The 21115-nt window shown below is 45.3% G+C and overlaps 1 protein-coding gene across 3 annotated transcripts in view; it reads right to left on the bottom strand.

The window, feature by feature from the left end:
- LOC115161808 (histone-lysine N-methyltransferase NSD2) overlaps positions 1-21115 on the bottom strand; it is a 67499-nt gene that overhangs the window by 10461 nt on the left and 35923 nt on the right. For all 3 annotated transcript variants that reach the window (XR_003869426.1, XM_029712586.1, XM_029712585.1), the window contains 6 exons: positions 14624-14803; positions 13719-13875; positions 10667-10869; positions 9571-9674; positions 7132-7401; positions 2240-2356 (listed from right to left, as the gene is read on the bottom strand). Coding sequence is in view for 2 of the 3 variants with exons in the window: in XM_029712586.1 (XP_029568446.1) it covers positions 2240-2356; positions 7132-7401; positions 9571-9674; positions 10667-10869; positions 13719-13875; positions 14624-14803 (1031 nt within the window). In the remaining variant the exon portion in view is untranslated. The remainder of the gene's footprint in view (positions 1-2239; positions 2357-7131; positions 7402-9570; positions 9675-10666; positions 10870-13718; positions 13876-14623; positions 14804-21115) is intronic.

The raw sequence follows: 21115 nt of genomic DNA on the forward strand, positions 1-21115 counted from the left end.
AGGTCAGTGTACAGGCCAGCAGTAACATTATAACAGGTCAGTGTACAGGCCCGCAGTAACATTATAACAGGTCAGTGTACAGGCCAGCAGTAACATTATAAAAGGCCAGTGTACAGGCCAGCAGTAACATTATAACAGGTCAGTGTACAGGCCAGCAGTAACATTATAACAGGTCAGTGTACAGCAGTAACATTATAACAGGTCAGTGTACAGGCCAGCAGTAACATTATAACAGGTCAGTGTACAGGCCAGCAGTAACATTATAACAGGTCAGTGTACAGGCCCGCAGTAACATTATAACAGGTCAGTGTACAGGCCAGCAGTAACATTATAAAAGGCCAGTGTACAGGCCAGCAGTAACATTATAACAGGTCAGTGTACAGGCCAGCAGTAACATTATAACAGGTCAGTGTACAGGCCAGCAGTAACATTATAACAGGTCAGTGTACAGGCCAGCAGTAACATTATAACAGGTCAGTGTACAGCAGTAACATTATAACAGGCCAGTGTACAGGCCAGCAGTAACATTATAACAGGTCAGTGTACAGCAGTAACATTATAACAGGCCAGTGTACAGGCCAGCAGTAACATTATAACAGGTCAGTGTACAGCAGTAACATTATAACAGGTCAGTGTACAGGCCAGCAGTAACATTATAACAGGTCAGTGTACAGGCCCGCAGTAACATTATAACAGGTCAGTGTACAGGCCAGCAGTAACATTATAAAAGGCCAGTGTACAGGCCAGCAGTAACATTATAACAGGTCAGTGTACAGGCCAGCAGTAACATTATAACAGGTCAGTGTACAGGCCAGCAGTAACATTATAACAGGTCAGTGTACAGGCCAGCAGTAACATTATAACAGGTCAGTGTACAGGCCAGCAGTAACATTATAACAGGTCAGTGTACAGGCCAGCAGTAACATTATAACAGGTCAGTGTACAGGCCAGCAGTAACATTATAACAGGCCAGTGTACAGGCCAGCAGTAACATTATAACAGGTCAGTGTACAGGCCAGCAGTAACATTATAACAGGTCAGTGTACAGGCCAGCAGTAACATTATAACAGGTCAGTGTACAGCAGTAACATTATAACAGGTCAGTGTACAGGCCAGCAGTAACATTATAACAGGTGATTCCTAGCCACAGTGCTTCTACACCTGCATTGCTTGTTGTTTGGGGTTTTAGGCTGGGTTTCTGTACAGCACTTTGTGACATCAGCTGATGTAAGAAGGGCTTTATAAATACATTTGATTGATTGATGATTAACGCTGATGGTAATGCTGTAACACTCAAAACATCTAATTCATTGACTTGTGAATATTGAAGCAGAGCTCCAGGTCTTGTTTTGTGGAATGTCAGAGGTCCTGGGTGGAACATCGCCAAAGCAATACTGTTCCTCTGGCTCCAGCAGTCAGGGACACCAACACAAGCAGACAGGACCTCTATGTGCTGGAGCAACCTGGTTACAGTAGGCCTTCAATACATTATCAATACATTATGGTTCAATAAGTGAGCGATGTCATAGTTTACCTTGTCGATGGTGAGCATGTAGAAGTGAGCGATGTCATAGTTTACCTTGTCGATGGTGAGCATGTAGAAGTGAGCGATGTCATAGTTTACCTTGTAGAAGTGAGCGATGTCATAGTTTACCTTGTCGATGGTGAGCATGTAGAAGTGAGTGATGTCATAGTTTACCTTGTCGATGGTGAGCATGTAGAAGTGAGCGATGTCATAGTTTACCTTGTCGATGGTGAGCATTTAGAAGTGAGCGATGTCATAGTTTACCTTGTCGATGGTGAGCATGTAGAAGTGAGCGATGTCATAGTTTACCTTGTCGATGGTGAGCATGTAGAAGTGAGCGATGTCATAGTTTACCTTGTCGATGGTGAGCATGTAGAAGTGAGTGATGTCATAGTTTACCTTGTCGATGGTGAGCATGTAGAAGTGAGTGATGTCATAGTTTACCTTGTCGATGGTGAGCATGTAGAAGTGAGTGATGTCATAGTTTACCTTGTCGATGGTGAGCATGTAGAAGTGAGTGATGTCATAGTTTACCTTGTCGATGGTGAGCATGTAGAAGTGAGCGATGTCATAGTTTACCTTGTCGATGGTGAGCATGTAGAAGTGAGCGATGTCATAGTTTACCTTGTCGATGGTGAGCATGTAGAAGTGAGCGATGTCATAGTTTACCGTGTCGATGGTGAGCATGTAGAAGTGAGCGATGTCATAGTTTACCTTGTCGATGGTGAGCATGTAGAAGTGAGTGATGTCATTCTCCTGGTAGTACTTGATCCTGGAGCGACATTCCTCTTCATCGATCAGCTCTCCGATGTACTCATTCACAAACTCACCCTGCAGGAGAGGCAACCAATCAAATCAGGGATACAGCATCACCCAGTCAGACTACTGATACACCCTCATCACCCAATCAGATCACTGAAACACCATCAACCAATCAGATCACCGACACACCTTCATCAACCAATCAGATCATGGATTTAAAAAAATTGGTGACCAACTTTTTCTTATTTCCTTTTTCTTCTGTGAGGGGTTCAAATCAGACAGACATCCACCGTCCTGCCCCTCCAGGCAACCCCATAAAACCCTCCCTATACCACCCCTTCCCACAATTGTGGTTGGACCATTCTTGATACTCACAGGAAACTGTTGAGTGTGAAAAAATTGCAGTTCTTGACACAAATCGCTGCATCTGGCACCTACTACCATACTCCGTTCAAAGGCACTTAAATTGTTCGTCTTGCCCATTAACCCTCTGAATGGCACACATACACAATCCATGTCTCAATTGTCTCAAGGATTAAAAATAATGTTTTATACAATCAGTGTATTTATTGTTTATATGTGTTGGGCTTTAACTGAAATTAGTCAAATTAGTCAACCTTTTGGGAGCCCAGATGTATAAATCGCATCATTGGATGGTTTGGTAGTTGGGTTTCCCAAGAGAGTCCAGAGGACAGCATAGCTGACCTAAATATAGAGAAAACGAGTAGTCTGGTAACGTGCATCTCAAACCTTGGACTGTTCTCATAACGTGCATCTCAAACCTTGGACTGTTCTCATAACGTGCATCTCAAACCTTGGACTGTTCTCATAACGTGCATCTCAAACCTTGGACTGTTCTCATAACGTGCATCTCAAACCTTGGACTGTTCTCATAACGTGCATCTCAAACCTTGGACTGTTCTCATAACGTGCATCTCAAACCTTGGACTGTTCTCATAACGTGCATCTCAAACCTTGGACTGTTCTCAAACCTTTACTGTCCATGATAAATCGGAAACGGTACGGATTCCACATTCGGATCATTGGGGGGGATGCAAAAGGCAAGTCATTATTGTCAAATTTAGGAGTACGGGCAGGCCATGTTGATTCCCAGTACGGGCAGGCCATGTTGATTCCCAGTACGGGCAGGCCATGTTGATTCCCAGTACGGGCAGGCCATGTTGATTCCCAGTACGGGCAGGCCATGTTGATTCCCAGTACGGGCAGGCCATTTTGATTCCCAGTACGGGCAGGCCATGTTGATTCCCAGTACGGGCAGGCCATGTTGATTCCCAGTACGGGCAGGCCATGTTGATTCCCAGTACGGGCAGGCCATGTTGATTCCCAGTACGGGCAGGCCATTTTGATTCCCAGTACGGGCAGGCCATTTTGATTCCCAGTTACATTGTTTAATGGATATATCAGTGAAGACCACCTCTTCCAAGGCAACAAGGATACACTATGTTTCTCTATACTCAGTCAGGGGGCAGAATAATGTCTAAACCAATCATATAAATTGACAAGGAAAGTTTTAAGGGAGAGATAGACAGCTGTGATATGGATGAAGATGAAATAGACAACCATTAGAAAATAGAAACCCATGAAACCCTCTGTCCACAGCCTAACGGCCCGCCTGTTCAGCGCCTAACGGTCCGCCTGTCCACAGCCTAACGGTCCGCCTGTCCACAGCCTAACGGTCCGCCTGTCCACAGCCTAACGGTCCGCCTGTCAATGAACAGCATTCTCACATAGGTGTTCCTTTTGTCCAGGTGGAAAAGAGCAATGGAGTGCGATTGAGATTGCGTGGATCTGTTGGGGCGGTATGCAAATTGGAGTGGGTACAGGATATCCGGGAGGATGCTGTTGATGTGAGCCAGCCTTTCAAAGCACTTCATGTCTACCAACGTGAGTGCTACGGGGAAGTAATCATTAAAGGTCTTCCTCACATCGGATACCGAGAGCGATATCATACAGTCGTCAAGAACAGCTGGTGCTCTCATGCATGCTTCAGTGTTGCTTGCCTCGAAGTGAGCATAAAAGGCATTTCGCTTGTCTGGTAGGTAAGGTAGAAGTGATATGATCCTTAACTAGCCTCTCAAAGCACTTCATGATGAAAGAAGTGAGTGCTACTGGGTGATGGTAATTTAGTTCCACTACATTTGCTTTCTTGGGTACAGGAACATTGGTGGACATCTTGAAGCAAGTGGGGACAGCAGACTGGGATAGGGAGAGATTGAATATGTCCGTAAACACTCCAGTCAGCTGGTCTGCGCATGCTCTGAGGACGTGGCTAGGGATGCCATCTGTGCCGGCAGCCTTGCGAGGGTTAACACACTTAAATGTCTTACTCACGTCGGCCACGGAGAACGAAAGCCCACAGTCCTTGGGGGCTGGCCGTGTCGGTGGCACTGTGTTATCCTCAAAGCTGGCTTAGGTGTTTAGCTTGTCTGGGAGCAAGACAGTGTTTGCAACGTGGCTGGTTTTCCCTTTGTAATCCATGGTTGTCTGTAGACCCTGCATAGACATATGTCTCGTGTCTGAGCCGTTGAATTGCAACTCCACTTTGTCTCTGTACTGACATTTTGCCTGTTTGATTGCCTTACGGAAGGAATACCTACTCTGTTTGTATTCAACCATATTCCCAGTCACCTTGCCGTGGTGGTTCGTGATTTCAGTTCCTGCTTTCGGTAGATTTTAATAGTCACAGTGGGAACAACATCCCCTATACACTTCCTGATATACTCAGTCACCGTGTCTGTGAATACGTCAATGTTATTCTCCCAGGCTACCCGGAACATATCCCAGTCCGTGTGATTAAAATGATCTTGAAGCATGGATTCCGATTGGTCAGATTAATGTTGAAAAGATATTAGCATGGGTGCTTCCTGTTTGATTTTTTGCCTATAGGAAGGGAGGAGTAAAATGGAGTCGTGATCTGATTTGCCGAAGGTAGGGCGGGGGAGGGCCTTGTAGGCATTTCGAAAGGGGTAGTAGCAGTGGTCCAGTGTTTCACCCGAGCGAGTACTACAGAGTACTACAGTCAGTGTTGATAGAACTTCGGTAGCGTTTTCCTCAGATTTGCTTTGTTAAAATCCCCAGCTACAATAAATGCGACCTCAGTATGTGTGGTTTCCAGTTTGCATAAAGAGACGAGATGTACAGTTGAAGTCGGAAGTTTACATACACTTAGGTTGGACTCATTAAATCTCGTTTTTCAACCACTCCACAAATTTCTTGTTAACAAACTATAGTTCTGACAAGTCAGTTAGGAAATCTACTTTGTGCATGACACAAGTAATTTTCCCAACAATTGTTTACAGATTATTTCACTTATAATTCTCTGTATCACAATTCCAGTGGGTCAGAAGTTTCCATGCACTAAGTTGACTGTGCCTTTAAACAGCGTGGAAAATTCCAGAAAATGATGTCATGGCTTTAGAAGCTTCTGATAGGCTAATTGACATCATTTGAGTCAATTGGAGGTGTACCTGTGGATGTATTTCAGGGCCTACCTTCAAACTCAGTGACTATTTGCTTGACATCATGGAAAAATCAAAAGAAATCAGCCAAGACCTCAAAAAGAATTGTAGACCTCCACAAGTCTGGTTCATCCTTGGGAGCAATTTCCAAATGCCAAGTACCACGTTCATCTGTACAAACAATAGTACGCAAGTATAAACACCATGGGACCACGCAGCTGTCATACCGCTCAGGAAGGAGACACGTTCTGTCTCCTAGAGATTAACGTACTTTGGTGCGAAAAGTGCAAATCAATCCCAGAACAACAGCAAAGGACCTTGTGAAGATGCTGGAGGAAACAGGTACAACGCTATCTATATCCACAGTAAACCTGAAAGGCCGCCAGCAAGGAAGAAGCCACTGCTCCAAAACCGCCATAAAAAAGCCAGACAACGGTTTGCAACTGCACATGGGGACAAAGATCGTACTTTTTGGAGAAATGGCCTCTGGTCTGATGAAACAAAAATAGAACTGTTTAGCCATAATGACCATCGTTATGTTATGAGGAAAAAGGGGGAGGCTTGCAAGCCGAAGAACACCATCCCAATCGTGAAGCCCGGGGGTGGCAGCATCATGTTGTGGGGGTGCTTTGCTGCAGGAGGGACTGGTGCACTTCACAAAATAGATGGCATCATGTGGACGGAAAATTATGTGGATATATTGAAGCAACATCTCAAGACATCAGTCAGGAAGTTAAAGCTTGGTCGCAAATGGGTCTTCCAAATGGACAATGACCCCAAGCATTCTCCCAAAGTTGTGGCAAAATGGCTTAAGGACAACAAAGTCAAGGTATTGGAGTGGCCATCACAAAACCCTGACCTCAATCCTATAGAACATTTGTGCGCAGATCTGAAAAAGCTTGTGCGAGCAAGGAGGCCTACAAACCTGACTCAGTTACACAAGCTCTGTCAGGAGGAATGGGCCACAATTCACCCAACTTATTGTGGGAAGCTTGTGGAAGGCTACCCGAAACGTTTGACCCAAGTTAAACAATTTAAAGGCAATGCTACCAAATACTAATTGAGTGTATGTAAACTTCTGACCCACTGGGAATGTGATGAAAGAAATAAGAGCTGAAAGAAATAATTCTCTCTACTATTAATCTGACATTTCACATTCTTAAAAATAAAGTGGTGATCCTAACTGACCTAAAACAGGGAATTTTTACTAGGATAAAATGTCAGGAATTGTGAAAAACTGAGTTTAAATGTATTTGGCTAAGGTGTATGTAGACTGTATATATACACACACACACACACACACACACACACACACACACACACACACACACACACACACACACACACACACACACACACACACACCTTCTTAATATCCCGTAGTGCAACCAGACCCCAGCCCTTGCCAGTAGTCTTGACGATCTTAGTCTCTGGGTAGTGTCTCTTGGTGAAGTCCTGGTTGCAGCATCGCTCTGCGTTGGGACAGACCTGAGGGTGGCACTCGTACATCAACATCCTGTTCAGGCATTCTGACTCAAACCCACACGGCTTCTCATCCGTGGGCTTACAGTTACACTTGGGGATCTCTGACACGTCGGCTGTGTAGACTTGCACCCGGCCACAGGGCTTGTTGATCTGCAGAACATACAGGGGAGAAAATACAATACAAATATCAAACTGGACAAAGGTGGACGAAGGACTGAGTTTGAAGGACTCAGATGAACCGCATTTGGAGGACTACTCAGTTTGCTGCACACACAAAACAAATATTAGACAGCACTTGATCCAGGGGATTCTCTGTTACTGAGTGCAGCTTGATTTTGGAAGAAGCTACCCATTTAGCTACTAAATTAGCAAACCAAATGCACAACTGCAGAGCATTTAGCACATTTTAGACAGTTAACTTAATAGTTATCAGATATCTAGCTGGCAAACAAATTCACAAAACGTTGTGAATTCCCTACTGTAACCAGATCACCTGGCGTGTGCTGCACAACAGTGAGTGATTCACAAGTCTCCGGTCTCGTCGGCGTGTGCTTGAAAACAAACACTTTGTGACTGAGTAATACAGGTAAGCTTCATAATAAAACATTGTGACAGGTGAAATGCAGAACACCATCTCCTAATGGGCTGCAAGACTAAGGTGGACCACGTTTAAAGGACTAAGGTGGACCGAGTTTAAAGGGCTAAGATGGACCGAATTTGAAGGACTAAGATGGACCGAATTTGAAGGACTAAGTTGGACCGAATTTGAAGGACTAAGTTGGACTAAGATGGATCGCGTTTTAAGGATTAACGTGGACCAAGTTTAAAGGACTAAGATGGACCGTGTTTTAAGGATTAACGTGGACCAAGTTTAAAGGACTAAGATGGACCGCGTTTTAAGGATTAACGTGGACCAAGTTTAAAGGACTAAGATGGACCGCGTTTCAAGGATTAACGTGGACCAAGTTTAAAGGACAAAGGTGGACCGAGTTTAACGGACTAAGATCAAATCTAATTTTATTGGTCACATGGTTAGCAGGTGTTAATGCGAGTGTAGCAAAATGCTTGTGCTTCTAGTTCCGACCATGCTGTAATATCTAACAAGTAATCTAACAATTTCACAACAACTATTTTATACACACAAGTGTGAAGGAATGAATAAGAATATGTACATATAAATATATAAATGAGTGATGGCCGAACGGCATAGGCAAGATGCAGTAGATGGTATAGAGTACAGTATATACATATGAGATGAGTAATGTAGAGTATGTAAACATTGTTTAAAGTGACTAGTGATACATTTATTAAAGTGGCTGATTTCAAGTCTGTATGTTGTCAGCAGCCACTCAATGTTAGTGATGGCTGTTTAACAGTCTGATGGCCTTGAGATAGAAGCTGTTTTTCAGTCTCTCGGTTCCAGCTTTGATGCACCTGTACTGACCTCGCCTTCTGGATGATAGCGGGGTGAACAGGCAGTGGCTCGGGTGGTTGTTGTCCTTCATGATCTTTTTGGCCTTCCTGTGACATCGGGTGCTGTAGGTGTCCTGGAGGGCAGGTAGTTTGCCCCCGGTGATGCATTGTGCAGACCTCACTACCCTCTGGAGAGCCTTACGGTTATGGGCGGAGCAGCTGCCGTACCAGGCGGTGATACAGCCAACAGGATGCTCTCGATTGTGCATCTGCAAAGGTTTGTGAGTGTTTTCGGTGACAAGCCAAATTTCTTCAGCCTCCTGAGGTTGAAGAGGCGCTGTTGCGCCTTCACCACACTGTCTGTCTGGGTGGACCATTTCAGTTTGTCCGTGATGTGTATGCCGAGGAACTTAAAACTTTCCACCTTCTCCACTGCTGTCCCGTCGATGTGGATAGGGGGCTGCTCCCTCTGCCGTTTCCTGAAGTCCACGATCATCTCCTTTGTTTTTCTGATGTTGAGTTTGAGGTTATTTCCTGACACCACACTCCGAGGGCCCTCACCTCCTCCCTGCAGGCCGTCTCTTCGTTGTTGGTAATCAAGCCTACCACTGTAGTGTCGTCTGCAAACTTGATGATTGAGTTGGATGCGGGCATGGCCACGCAGTCATGGGCGAACAGGAAGTACAGGAGAGGGCTGAGAACGCACCCTTGTGGGGCCCCAGTGTTGAGGATCAGCGGGGTGGAGATGTTGTTTCCTACCCTCACCACCTGGGGGCGGCCCGTCAGAAAGTCCTGGACTGAGTTTGAAGGACTAAGATGGACTGAGTTTGAAGGACTAAGATGGACTGAGTTTCAGGACAGAAGTAAGAGTACAGTTACAAAGGGTTAGGTTTATAGAGTTCAGACCTTGATGTATTTGTACGGAGGTGGTTTCCTGTTGTTCTCCTGCGTCTCCTTGGCCTCCCGTTCCATCTTGATCTCCTTGAAGCGCTTCTCTGCCTCCAACAGCGCTGGAGAGACAGATTACTGTTATCGTCAGTTGTCTAAGTGATACTATAACAGGCATTATATGAACAAAAGACAATGATCGGTAGTGCAGCGACGTGTCGTTTTAATGTAATATGCGGAGCATTCTTTTACTGTCTAAAACACTGAACTGTTATGGACTACTGAGTTCCTCCTAGCTTTTTCTCCAAGACAACGAGTCATAAAAGTGTCTGTTCACACCTAGGGGCAATGCCATGTGACCTCACAGGACTGCTGTCTCCCCCATACTATCTCAGCCTCTTATCCTGCTGGACCTCCTGCTGGACCTCCTGCTGGACCTCTCAACTCTGGACACAAAGGAGGGAGAAGCACCTCCATCTCCAGAAACCTGTCTACAGGGCCTGGATCTTCGCCTTTAAAGGTCCAGAAATGGTCATTTGATAAATTATGGAAAAAGTACCTTTTAGGGAATAGTACCTGTAATCGAGTAGAGAAATTGGGACGGAAGTGCCCATGCACTAAACAGACTCAGGAAAAAATCTCAGAAGAAGGCATAAAACCTTAAAAGAGCTAGTGTAACCTGAACGGTACACTTCAGATCACCTTCAAGGACAGAAGGAAACAATTAGAGCTTAGCCTCTGAAACTCAAGCAAGGAGCCAACAGATTAGAGCAACAAGCATAAGGACACCAACTCAGGACAAGCTACAACAGACTGATCACAGACTGTATTACCTTTACTGTTCAGGATCCGCAGGTCTTCACGTCTTATCTTCCATTTCATGATTATTCTCATTATTTTGATGAGTGTAATTAAATGTTGATCAATTGTGTTTATCTTGTTATTCTTGGAAAGAACTCCAATTGATTATCAAATAATTCATACCTTTATTATTATTATTAATTATTCTAATTTTAGCCTTAGAGAGTTAGTGTCAACAATTGTTAAGTTCTTAGAAGACTATTTTGTCCAAGAAAGGACAGTGGGCTGCTGAATATTCCATGGGTGAGTTTACCGTTCTTGAAGACCTTCCCTATCCCAGTCTTCTGGACCCTGCTGCCCCTGTCTCCCTCCATGTAGGGGAAAACTCGGCCCTGGTGCGTCCAGAAGTAGTCCTTAGAACCGAAGAAGAAGACTGGGAACTCTCCGATTTTGTGGCGAAGGTGCTGGATGTTGGTGGGGACGTTCCGGGGGTGCTGGATCTCTGCAGGCCACCACCTGGACAGGGTTAGGGTAAGTTAGGTCAAGGGAGAGAAGAGGCAGACCCGTAGTCTCTGCTAGGTGCTGGATCTCTGCAGGCCACCACCTGGACATAACAAGGGAAATGAAACAGTATTCTAACACACACACACAGTATTCTAACACACACACACAGTATTCTAACACACACACACAGTATTCTAACACACACACACAGTATTCTAACACACACACAGTATTCTAACACACACACACAGTATTCTAACACACACACACAGTATTCTAACACACACAGTATTCTAACACACACACACACACACAGTATTCTAACACACACACACGCAGTATTCTAACACACACACACGCAGTATTTTAACACACACACACACAGTATTCTAAAACACACACACACACACACACAGTATTCTAAAACACACACACACACACACACACAGTATTCTAAAACACACACACACACACACACACACACACACACACACACAGCATTCTAACACACACACACACACAGCATTCTAACACACACACACAGCCTTCTAACACACACACACAGCCTTCTAACACACACACACAGTATTCTAAAACACACACACAGTATTCTAACACACACACACAGCATTCTAACACACACACACAGCATTCTAACACACACACACAGCATTCTAACACACACACACACAGCATTCTAACACACACACACACAGCATTCTAACACACACACACAGCATTCTAACACACACACACACAGTATTCTAACACACACACACAGTATTCTAACACACACACACACACACAGCATTCTAACACACACACACAGCATTCTAACACACACACACACACACACACACACACACAGTATTCTAAAACACACACATGTCCCTGTACTGACCCATAGTTGGCCCTGTACTGACCCGTAGTTGGCCAGGTCCCTGTACTGACCCGTAGTTGGCCATGTCCCTGTACTGACCCGTAGTTGGCCATGTCCCTGTACTGACCCGTAGTTGGCCAGGTCCCTGTACTGACCCGTAGTTGGCCATGTCCCTGTACTGACCCGTAGTTGGCCAGGTCCCTGTACTGACCCGTAGTTGGCCATGTCCCTGTACTGACCCGTAGTTGGCCAGGTCCCTGTACTGACCCGTAGTTGGCCATGTCCCTGTACTGACCCGTAGTTGGCCATGTCCCTGTACTGACCCGTAGTTGGCCATGTCCCTGTACTGACCCGTAGTTGGCCCTGTACTGACCCGTAGTTGGCCCTGTACTGACCCGTAGTTGGCCCTGTACTGACCCGTAGTTGGCCCTGTACTGACCCGTAGTTGGCCAGGTCCCTGTACTGACCCGTAGTGGGCCAGGTCCCTGTACTGACCCGTAGTTGGCCAGGTCCCTGTACTGACCCGTAGTTGGCCAGGTCCCTGTACTGACCCGTAGTTGGCCAGGTCCCTGTACTGACCCGTAGTTGGCCAGGTCCCTGTACTGACCCGTAGTTGGCCAGGTCCCTGTACTGAGCCGTAGTTGGCCAGGTCCCTGTACTGACCCGTAGTTGGCCAGGTCCCTGTACTGACCCGTAGTTGGCCAGGTCCCTGTACTGACCCGTAGTTGGCCATGGCCCTGTACTGACCCGTAGTTGGCCATGTCCCTGTACTGACCCGTAGTTGGCCCTGTACTGACCCGTAGTTGGCCCTGTACTGACCCGTAGTTGGCCCTGTACTGACCCGTAGTTGGCCATGTACTGACCCGTAGTTGGCCATGTCCCTGCACTGACCCGTAGTTGGCCATGTCCCTGCACTGACCCGTAGTTGGCCAGGTCCCTGCACTGACCCGTAGTTGGCCAGGTCCCTGCACTGACCCGTAGTTGGCCAGGTCCCTGCACTGACCCGTAGTTGGCCAGGTCCCTGCACTGACCCGTAGTTGGCCAGGTCCCTGCACTGACCCGTAGTTGGCCAGGTCCCTGTACTGACCCGTAGTTGGCCCGGTCCCTGTACTGACCCGTAGTTGGCCCTGTACCGACCCGTAGTTGGCCCTGTACCGACCCGTAGTTGGCCATGTCCCTGTACTGACCCGTAGTTGGCCATGTCCCTGTACTGACCCGTAGTTGGCCAGGTCCCTGTACTGACCCGTAGTTGGCCAGGTCCCTGTACTGACCCGTAGTTGGCCAGGTCCCTGTACTGACCCGTAGTTAGCCAGGTCCCTGTACTGACCCGTAGTTGGCCCTGTACTGACCCGTAGTCGGCCAGGTCCCTGTACTGACCCGTAGTCGGCCAGGTCCCTGTACTGACCCGTAGTTGGCCAGGTCCCTGTACTGACCCGTAGTCGGCCAGGTCCCTGTACTGACCCGTAGTCGGCCAGGTCCCTGTACTGACCCGTAGTCGGCCAGGTCCCTGTACTGACCCGTAGTCGGCCAGGTCCCTGTACTGACCCGTAGTTGGCCAGGTCCCTGTACTGACCCGTAGTTGGCCAGGTAACTGTACTGACCCGTAGTTGGCCAGGTCCCTGTACTGACCCGTAGTTGGCCAGGTCCCTGTACTGACCCGTAGTTGGCCAGGTACTGACCCGTAGTTGGCCAGGTCCCTGTACTGACCCGTAGTTGGCCAGGTCCCTGTACTGACCCGTAGTTGGCCAGGTCCCTGTACTGACCCGTAGTTGGCCAGGTCCCTGTACTGACCCGTAGTTGGCCAGGTCCCTGTACTGACCCGTAGTTGGCCAGGTCCCTGTACTGACCCGTAGTTGGCCAGGTCCCTGTACTGACCCGTAGTTGGCCAGGTCCCTGTACTGACCCGTAGTTGGCCAGGTCCCTGTACTGACCCGTAGTTGGCCATGTACTGACCCGTAGTTGGCCAGGTCCCTGTACTGACCTGTAGATGCCCAGTTTGACCCAGATGATGTCTCTGTATTTGGGTTTCTTTCCGGCCCGGCAGTCGTTACAGAACCAGCTGCCGTCCGGCATGGCGATGTTCAGACAGTCTGGATGGAACGCTGCTGGACACGACTCACAGCACAGGAGCTGGCCACCTAAAGGACGACAGACAGGTTCTCCTGCTTGGATTCCAGCAGCAGTCTTCAATGCATCAATATTACTGCCGTCCTACAGAGGAGCAGATTCTGACCTTGTAGTGTATCTGTGTAGTAGTGTATCTGTGTAGTAGTTAGTAGTGTATCTGTGTAGTAGTTAGTAGTGTATCTGTGTAGTAGTTAGTGGTATCTGTGTAGTAGTGAATCTGTGTAGTAGTGAGTAGTGTATCTGTGTAGTAGTGTAGTAGTGTGTATCTGTGTAGTAGTGTGTATCTGTGTAGTAGTGTGTATCTGTGTAGCAGTGTATCTGTATCTGTGTAGTAGTTAGTAGTCTATCTGTATCTGTGTAGTAGTTAGTAGTGTATCTGGGTAGTAGTTAGTAGTGTATCTGGGTAGTAGTTAGTAGTGTATCTGGGTAGTAGTGAGTAGTGTATCTGTGTAGTAGTGAGTAGTGTATCTGTGTAGTAGTGAGTAGTGTATCTGTGTAGTAGTGTATCTGCGTAGTAGTTAGTAGTGTATCTGTGTAGTAGTTAGTAGTATCTGTGTAGTAGTTAGTAGTGTATCTGTGTAGTAGTTAGTAGTATCTGTGTAGTAGTTAGTAGTATCTGTGTAGTAGTTAGTAGTATGTGTAGTAGTGAGTAGTGTATCTGCGTAGTAGTTAGTAGTATCTGTGTAGTAGTTAGTGTATCTGTGTAGTAGTTAGTAGTATCTGTGTAGTACTGCGTCTGATAGAGGAGGAGATACTGACCTTTGGAGCAGACGAAGCACCAGCTGACGTTGACGTGCGAGTGGTGGCTGTAGCCCTTCTGGGGTGAGAAGTGGTTGGTGCAGATGATGGTGGTGGGGGTCAACATCTCACTGCCAGCCGCAACACACCCCTCTCCTGTATGGTACGCCACCGGGCATCGCAGGCACCGCATCAGCTTACCTACAATACACCGTTATATTAACACACCTCTCCTGTATGGTACGCTACCGGGCATCGCAGGCACCACATCAGCTTACCTACAATACACCGTTATATTAACACACCTCTCCTGTATGGTACGCCACCGGGCATCGCAGGCACCTCATCAGCTTACCTACAATACACCGTAATATTAACACACCTCTCCTGTATGGTACGCCACCGGGCATCGCAGGCACCACATCAGCTTATCTACAATACACCGTTATATTAACACACCTCTCCTGTATGGTACGCCACCGGGCATCGCAGGCACCGCATCAGCTTACCTACAATACACCGTTATATTAACACACCTCTCCTGTATGGTACGCCACCGGGCATCGCAGGAACCGCATCAGCTTACCTACAATACACCGTTATATTAACACACCTCTCCTGTATGGTACGCCACCGGGCATCGCAGGCACCGCATCAGCTTACCTACAATACACCGTTATATTAACACACCTCTCCTGTATGGTACGCCACCGGGCATCGCAGGCACCACATCAGCTTACCTACAATACACCGTTATATTAACACACCTCTCCTGTATGGTACGCCACCGGGCATCGCAGGCACCTCATCAGCTTACCTACAATACACCGTTATATTAACACACCTCTCCTGTATGGTACGCCACCGGGCATCGCAGGCACCGCATCAGCTTACCTACAATACACCGTTATATTAACACACCTCTCCTGTATGGTACGCCACCGGGCATCGCAGGCACCGCATCAGCTTACCTACAATACACCGTTATATTAACACACCTCTCCTGTATGGTACGCCACCGGGCATCGCAGGAACCGCATCAGCTTACCTACAATACACCGTTATATTAACACACCTCTCCTGTATGGTACGCCACCGGGCATCGCAGGCACCGCATCAGCTTACCTACAATACACCGTTATATTAACACACCTCTCCTGTATGGTACGCCACCGGGCATCGCAGGCACCTCATCAGCTTACCTACAATACACCGTTATATTAACACAACTCTCCTGTATGGTACGCCACCGGGCATCGCAGGCACCACATCAGCTTACCTACAATACACCGTTATATTAACACACCTCTCCTGTATGGTACGCCACCGGGCATCGCAGGCACCGCATCAGCTTACCTACAATACACCGTTATATTAACACACCTCTCCTGTATGGTACGCCACCGGTATCGCAGGAACCGCATCAGCTTACCTACAATACACCGTTATATTAACGCAACCTCTCCTGTATGGTACGCCACCGGGCATTGCAGGCACCGCATCAGCTTACCTACAATACACCGTTATATTAACACACCTCTCCTGTATGGTACGCCACCGGGCATCGCAGGCACCTCATCAGCTTACCTACAATACACCGTTATATTAACATACCTCTCCTGTATGGTACGCCACCGGGCATCGCAGGCACCGCATCAGCTTACCTACAATACACCGTTATATTAACACACCTCTCCTGTATGGTACGCCACCGGGCATCGCAGGCACCGCATCAGCTTACCTACAATACACCGTTATATTAACACACCTCTCCTGTATGGTACGCCACCGGGCATCGCAGGCACCTCATCAGCTTACCTACAATACACCGTTATATTAACACACCTCTCCTGTATGGTACGCCACCGGGCATCGCAGCCACCGCATCAGCTTACCTACAATACACCGTTATATTAACACACCTCTCCTGTATGGTACGCCACCGGGCATCGCAGGCACCGCATCAGCTTACCTACAATACACCGTTATATTAACACACCTCTCCTGTATGGTACGCCACCGGGCATCGCAGGCACCGCATCAGCTTACCTACAATACACCGTTATATTAATACACCTCTCCTGTATGGTACGCCACCGGGCATCGCAGGCACCGCATCAGCTTACCTACAATACACCGTTATATTAACACACCTGACCTACAATACACCACGATATTAACACACCTGATCTATAATACACAACGATATTAACACACCTGACCTACAATACACCATGATATTAACACACCTGACCTACAATACACCATGATATTAACACACCTGACCTACAATACACCATGATATTAACACACCTGACCTACAATACACCATGATATTAACACACCTGATTTATAATACACCACGATATTAACACACCTGATCTACAATACACCATGATATTAACACACCTGACCAATAATACACCATGATATTAACACACCTGACCTACAATACACCGTTATATTAACACACCTGACCGATAATACACCATGATATTAACACACCTGACCTACAATACACCACGATATTAACACACCTGACCGATAATACACCACTATATTAACACACCTGACCTACAATACACCATGATATTAACACACCTGACCTATAATACGCCACGATATTAACACACCTGACCTACAATACACCACGATATTAACACACCTGACCGATAATACACCATTAACACACCTGACCGATAATACACCATGATATTAACACACCTGACCTACAATACACCACGATATTAACACACCTGACCGATAATACACCATGAACACACCTGACCGACAATACACCATGATATTAACCTGTTAGGGTATAGGGGGCAGTATTTTCACGGCTGGATAAAAAAATGTACCCGATTTAATCTGGTTACTAATCCTACCCAGTAACTACAATATGCATATACTTATTATATATGGATAGAAAACACCCTAAAGTTTCTAAAACTGTTTGAATGGTGTCTGTGAGTATAACAGAACTCATTTGGCAGGCAAAACCCTGAGACAGATTCTGACAGGAAGTGGATACCTGATGTGTTGAATTGACTTTCAGCCTCTGCCATTGAAAAACAAAGGGGCTGAGGAATGTTTTGGCACTTCCTATTGCTTCCACAAGATGTCCCCAGCCTTTACAAAGTGTTTTGAGTCTTCTACTCTGAGATCTGACTGAAGAAGAGCCTTGGAACGGTGATGGCCCATTAGACACCTTGCGCGCGAGTTGATGGTGGGTACTCTCATTCCGAAACGTTTTAAAAGAGAACCCAATGGTCCGCCTTGAATTTTATTCATGTTCTGGTGAAAAAGGCCCTAATGATTTATGCGATACAACGTTTGACATGTTTGAACGAACGTAAATATATTTTTTCCGTTCGTGAAGTGAAGTCCGGCTGGCTTAGATCATGTGCTAACAACACGGAGGTTTTTGGACATAAATGATGAGCTTTTTTGAACAAAACTACATTCGTTATGGACCTGGGATTCTTTGGAAGTGACATCTGATGAAGAGAATCAAAGGTAATGGATTATTTACATAGTATTTTCGATTTTAGATCTCTCCAACATGGCGGTTAGTCTGTATCGCAATGCGTATTTTTCTGGGCGCAGTGCTCAGATTATTGCAAAGTGTGATTACCCAGTAAGGTTAATTTTAAATCTGGCAAGTCCATTGCGTTCAAGAGATGTAAATCTATAATTCTTTGAATGACAATATAATATTTTACCAATGTTTTCTAATATTAATTAAATATTTTGTTGTCATGACTTGACTGCCGGTATTGGAGGGAAACGATTTCCTGAACATCAACGCCATAGTAAAACGCTGTTTTTAGATATAAATATGAACTTGATAGAACTAAAAATGCATGCATTGTCTAACATAATGTCCTAGGAGTGTCATCTGATGGAGATTGTAAAAGGTTAGTGCATAATTTTAGCTGATTTTATGGTTTTGGTGACGCCTGTCTTTGAATTGACAATACAGTACACACAGCTATTGTCAATGTACTCTCCTAACAACCTAACTTTATGCTTTCCCCGTAAAACCTTTTTGAAATCGGACAACGTGGTTAGATTAAGGAGATGTTTATCTTTCAAAGGGTGTCAGATAGTTGTATGTTTGAAAAACTTGAATTTTGACATTTATTAGGTTTCAAATTTGCCGCTCTTGACATGCACCTGCTGTTGATAGGGTGCGCCACGGGTGGCACGCTAACGTCCCAAATAGCCCCAAGAAGTTAACACACCTGACCTACAATACACCATGATATTAACACACCTGACCTACAATACACCACACCTGACCTACAATACACCACGATATTAACACACCTGACCGATAATACACCATTAACACACCTGACCGATAATACACCATGATATTAACACACCTGACCTACAATACACCATGATATTAACACACCTGACCTACAATACACCACGATATTAATACACCTGATCTATAATACACCATGATATTAACACACCTGACCTACAATACACCATGATATTAACACACCTGACCTATAATACACCATGATATTAACACACCTGACCTATAATACACCATGATATTAACACACCTGACCTATAATACACCATAATATTAACACACCTGACCTACAATACAACATGATATTAACACACCTGACCTACAATACAACACGATATTAACACACCTGACCTACAATACACCATGATATTAACACACCTGACCTATAATACACCACGATGTTAACACACCTGACCGATAATACACCACGATATTAACACACCTGACCGATAATACAACATATTAACACACCTGACCGATAATACACCACGATATTAACACACCTGACCGATAATACAACATTATATTAACACACCTGACCGATAATACACCATGATATTAACACACCTGACCTACAATACACCATGATATTAACACACCTGACCTAAAATACAACACGATATTAACACACCTGACCTACAATACAACATTAACACACCTGACCTATAATACACCACGATATTAACACACCTGACCGATAATACACCACGATATTAACACACCTGACTGATAATACAACATTATATTAACACACCTGACCGATAATACACCACGATATTAACACACCTGACCTACAATACAACATTATATTAACACACCTGACCTACAATACAACATTAACACACCTGACCAATACTACAACATGATATTAACACACTTGACCTACAATACACCATGATATTAACACACCTGACCTACAATACACCATGATATTAACACACCTGACCTACAATACACCATGATATTAACACACCTGACCTACAATACAACATTATATTAACACACCTGACCTACAATACAACATTAACACACCTGACCAATACTACAACATGATATTAACACACTTGACCTACAATACACCATGATATTAACACACCTGACCTACAATACACCATGATATTAACACACCTGACCTACAATACACCACGATATTAACACACCTGACCTATAATACACCATGATATTAACACACCTGACCTACAATACACCATGATATTAACACACCTGACCTATAATACACCACGATATTAACACACCTGACCTACAATACACCATGACATTAACACACCTGACCTACAATACACCACGATATTAACACACCTGACCTACAATACACCACGATATTAACACACCTGACCTACAATACACCATGATATTAACACACCTGACCTACAATACACCATGATATTAACACACCTGACCTACAATACACCATGATATTAACACACCTGACCTATAATACACCATGATATTAACACACCTGACCTACAATACAACATTATATTAACACACCTGACCTACAATACAACATTATATTAACACACCTGACCTACAATACAACATTATATTAACACACCTGACCTACAATACAACATTATATTAACACACCTGACCTACAATACACCGGGAGACAAACCTCAGACAACTAGTCAAATGTTCATGTGGTATCTTTAACTTCTTTGGGATAGGGGGCGATATTTTGACGTCCGGATGAAAAGCGTGCCCAAAGTAAACTGCCTGCTACTCGGGCCCAGAAGCTAGGATATGCATATAATTGGTAGATTTGGATAGAAAACACTAAAGTTTCTAAAACTGTTAAAATAATGTCTGTGAGTATAACAGAACTGAAATGGCAGGCGAAACCCCGAGGACAAACCATCCCCACCCAAAGAAATTCATCCTACCACTGATACAGTGGGGCAAAAAAGTATTTAGTCAGCCACCAATTGTGCAAGTTCTCCCACTTAAAAATATGAGAGGCCTGTAATTTTCATCATAGGTACACTTCAACTATGACAGACAAAATGAGAAAAAAAATTCCAGAAAATCACATTACAGGCCTCTCTCATGTTTTTAAGTGGGAGAACTTGCACAATTGGTGGCTGACTAAATACTTTTTTGCCCCACTGTATCAATGGCTGGCACTTTTATAATAGCGCAAAATTGTGCCCGGTTGCAGT

Source organism: Salmo trutta, chromosome 25 (genome assembly GCF_901001165.1).
Source record: "Salmo trutta chromosome 25, fSalTru1.1, whole genome shotgun sequence".
NCBI classification, from domain to species: domain Eukaryota; kingdom Metazoa; phylum Chordata; class Actinopteri; order Salmoniformes; family Salmonidae; genus Salmo; species Salmo trutta.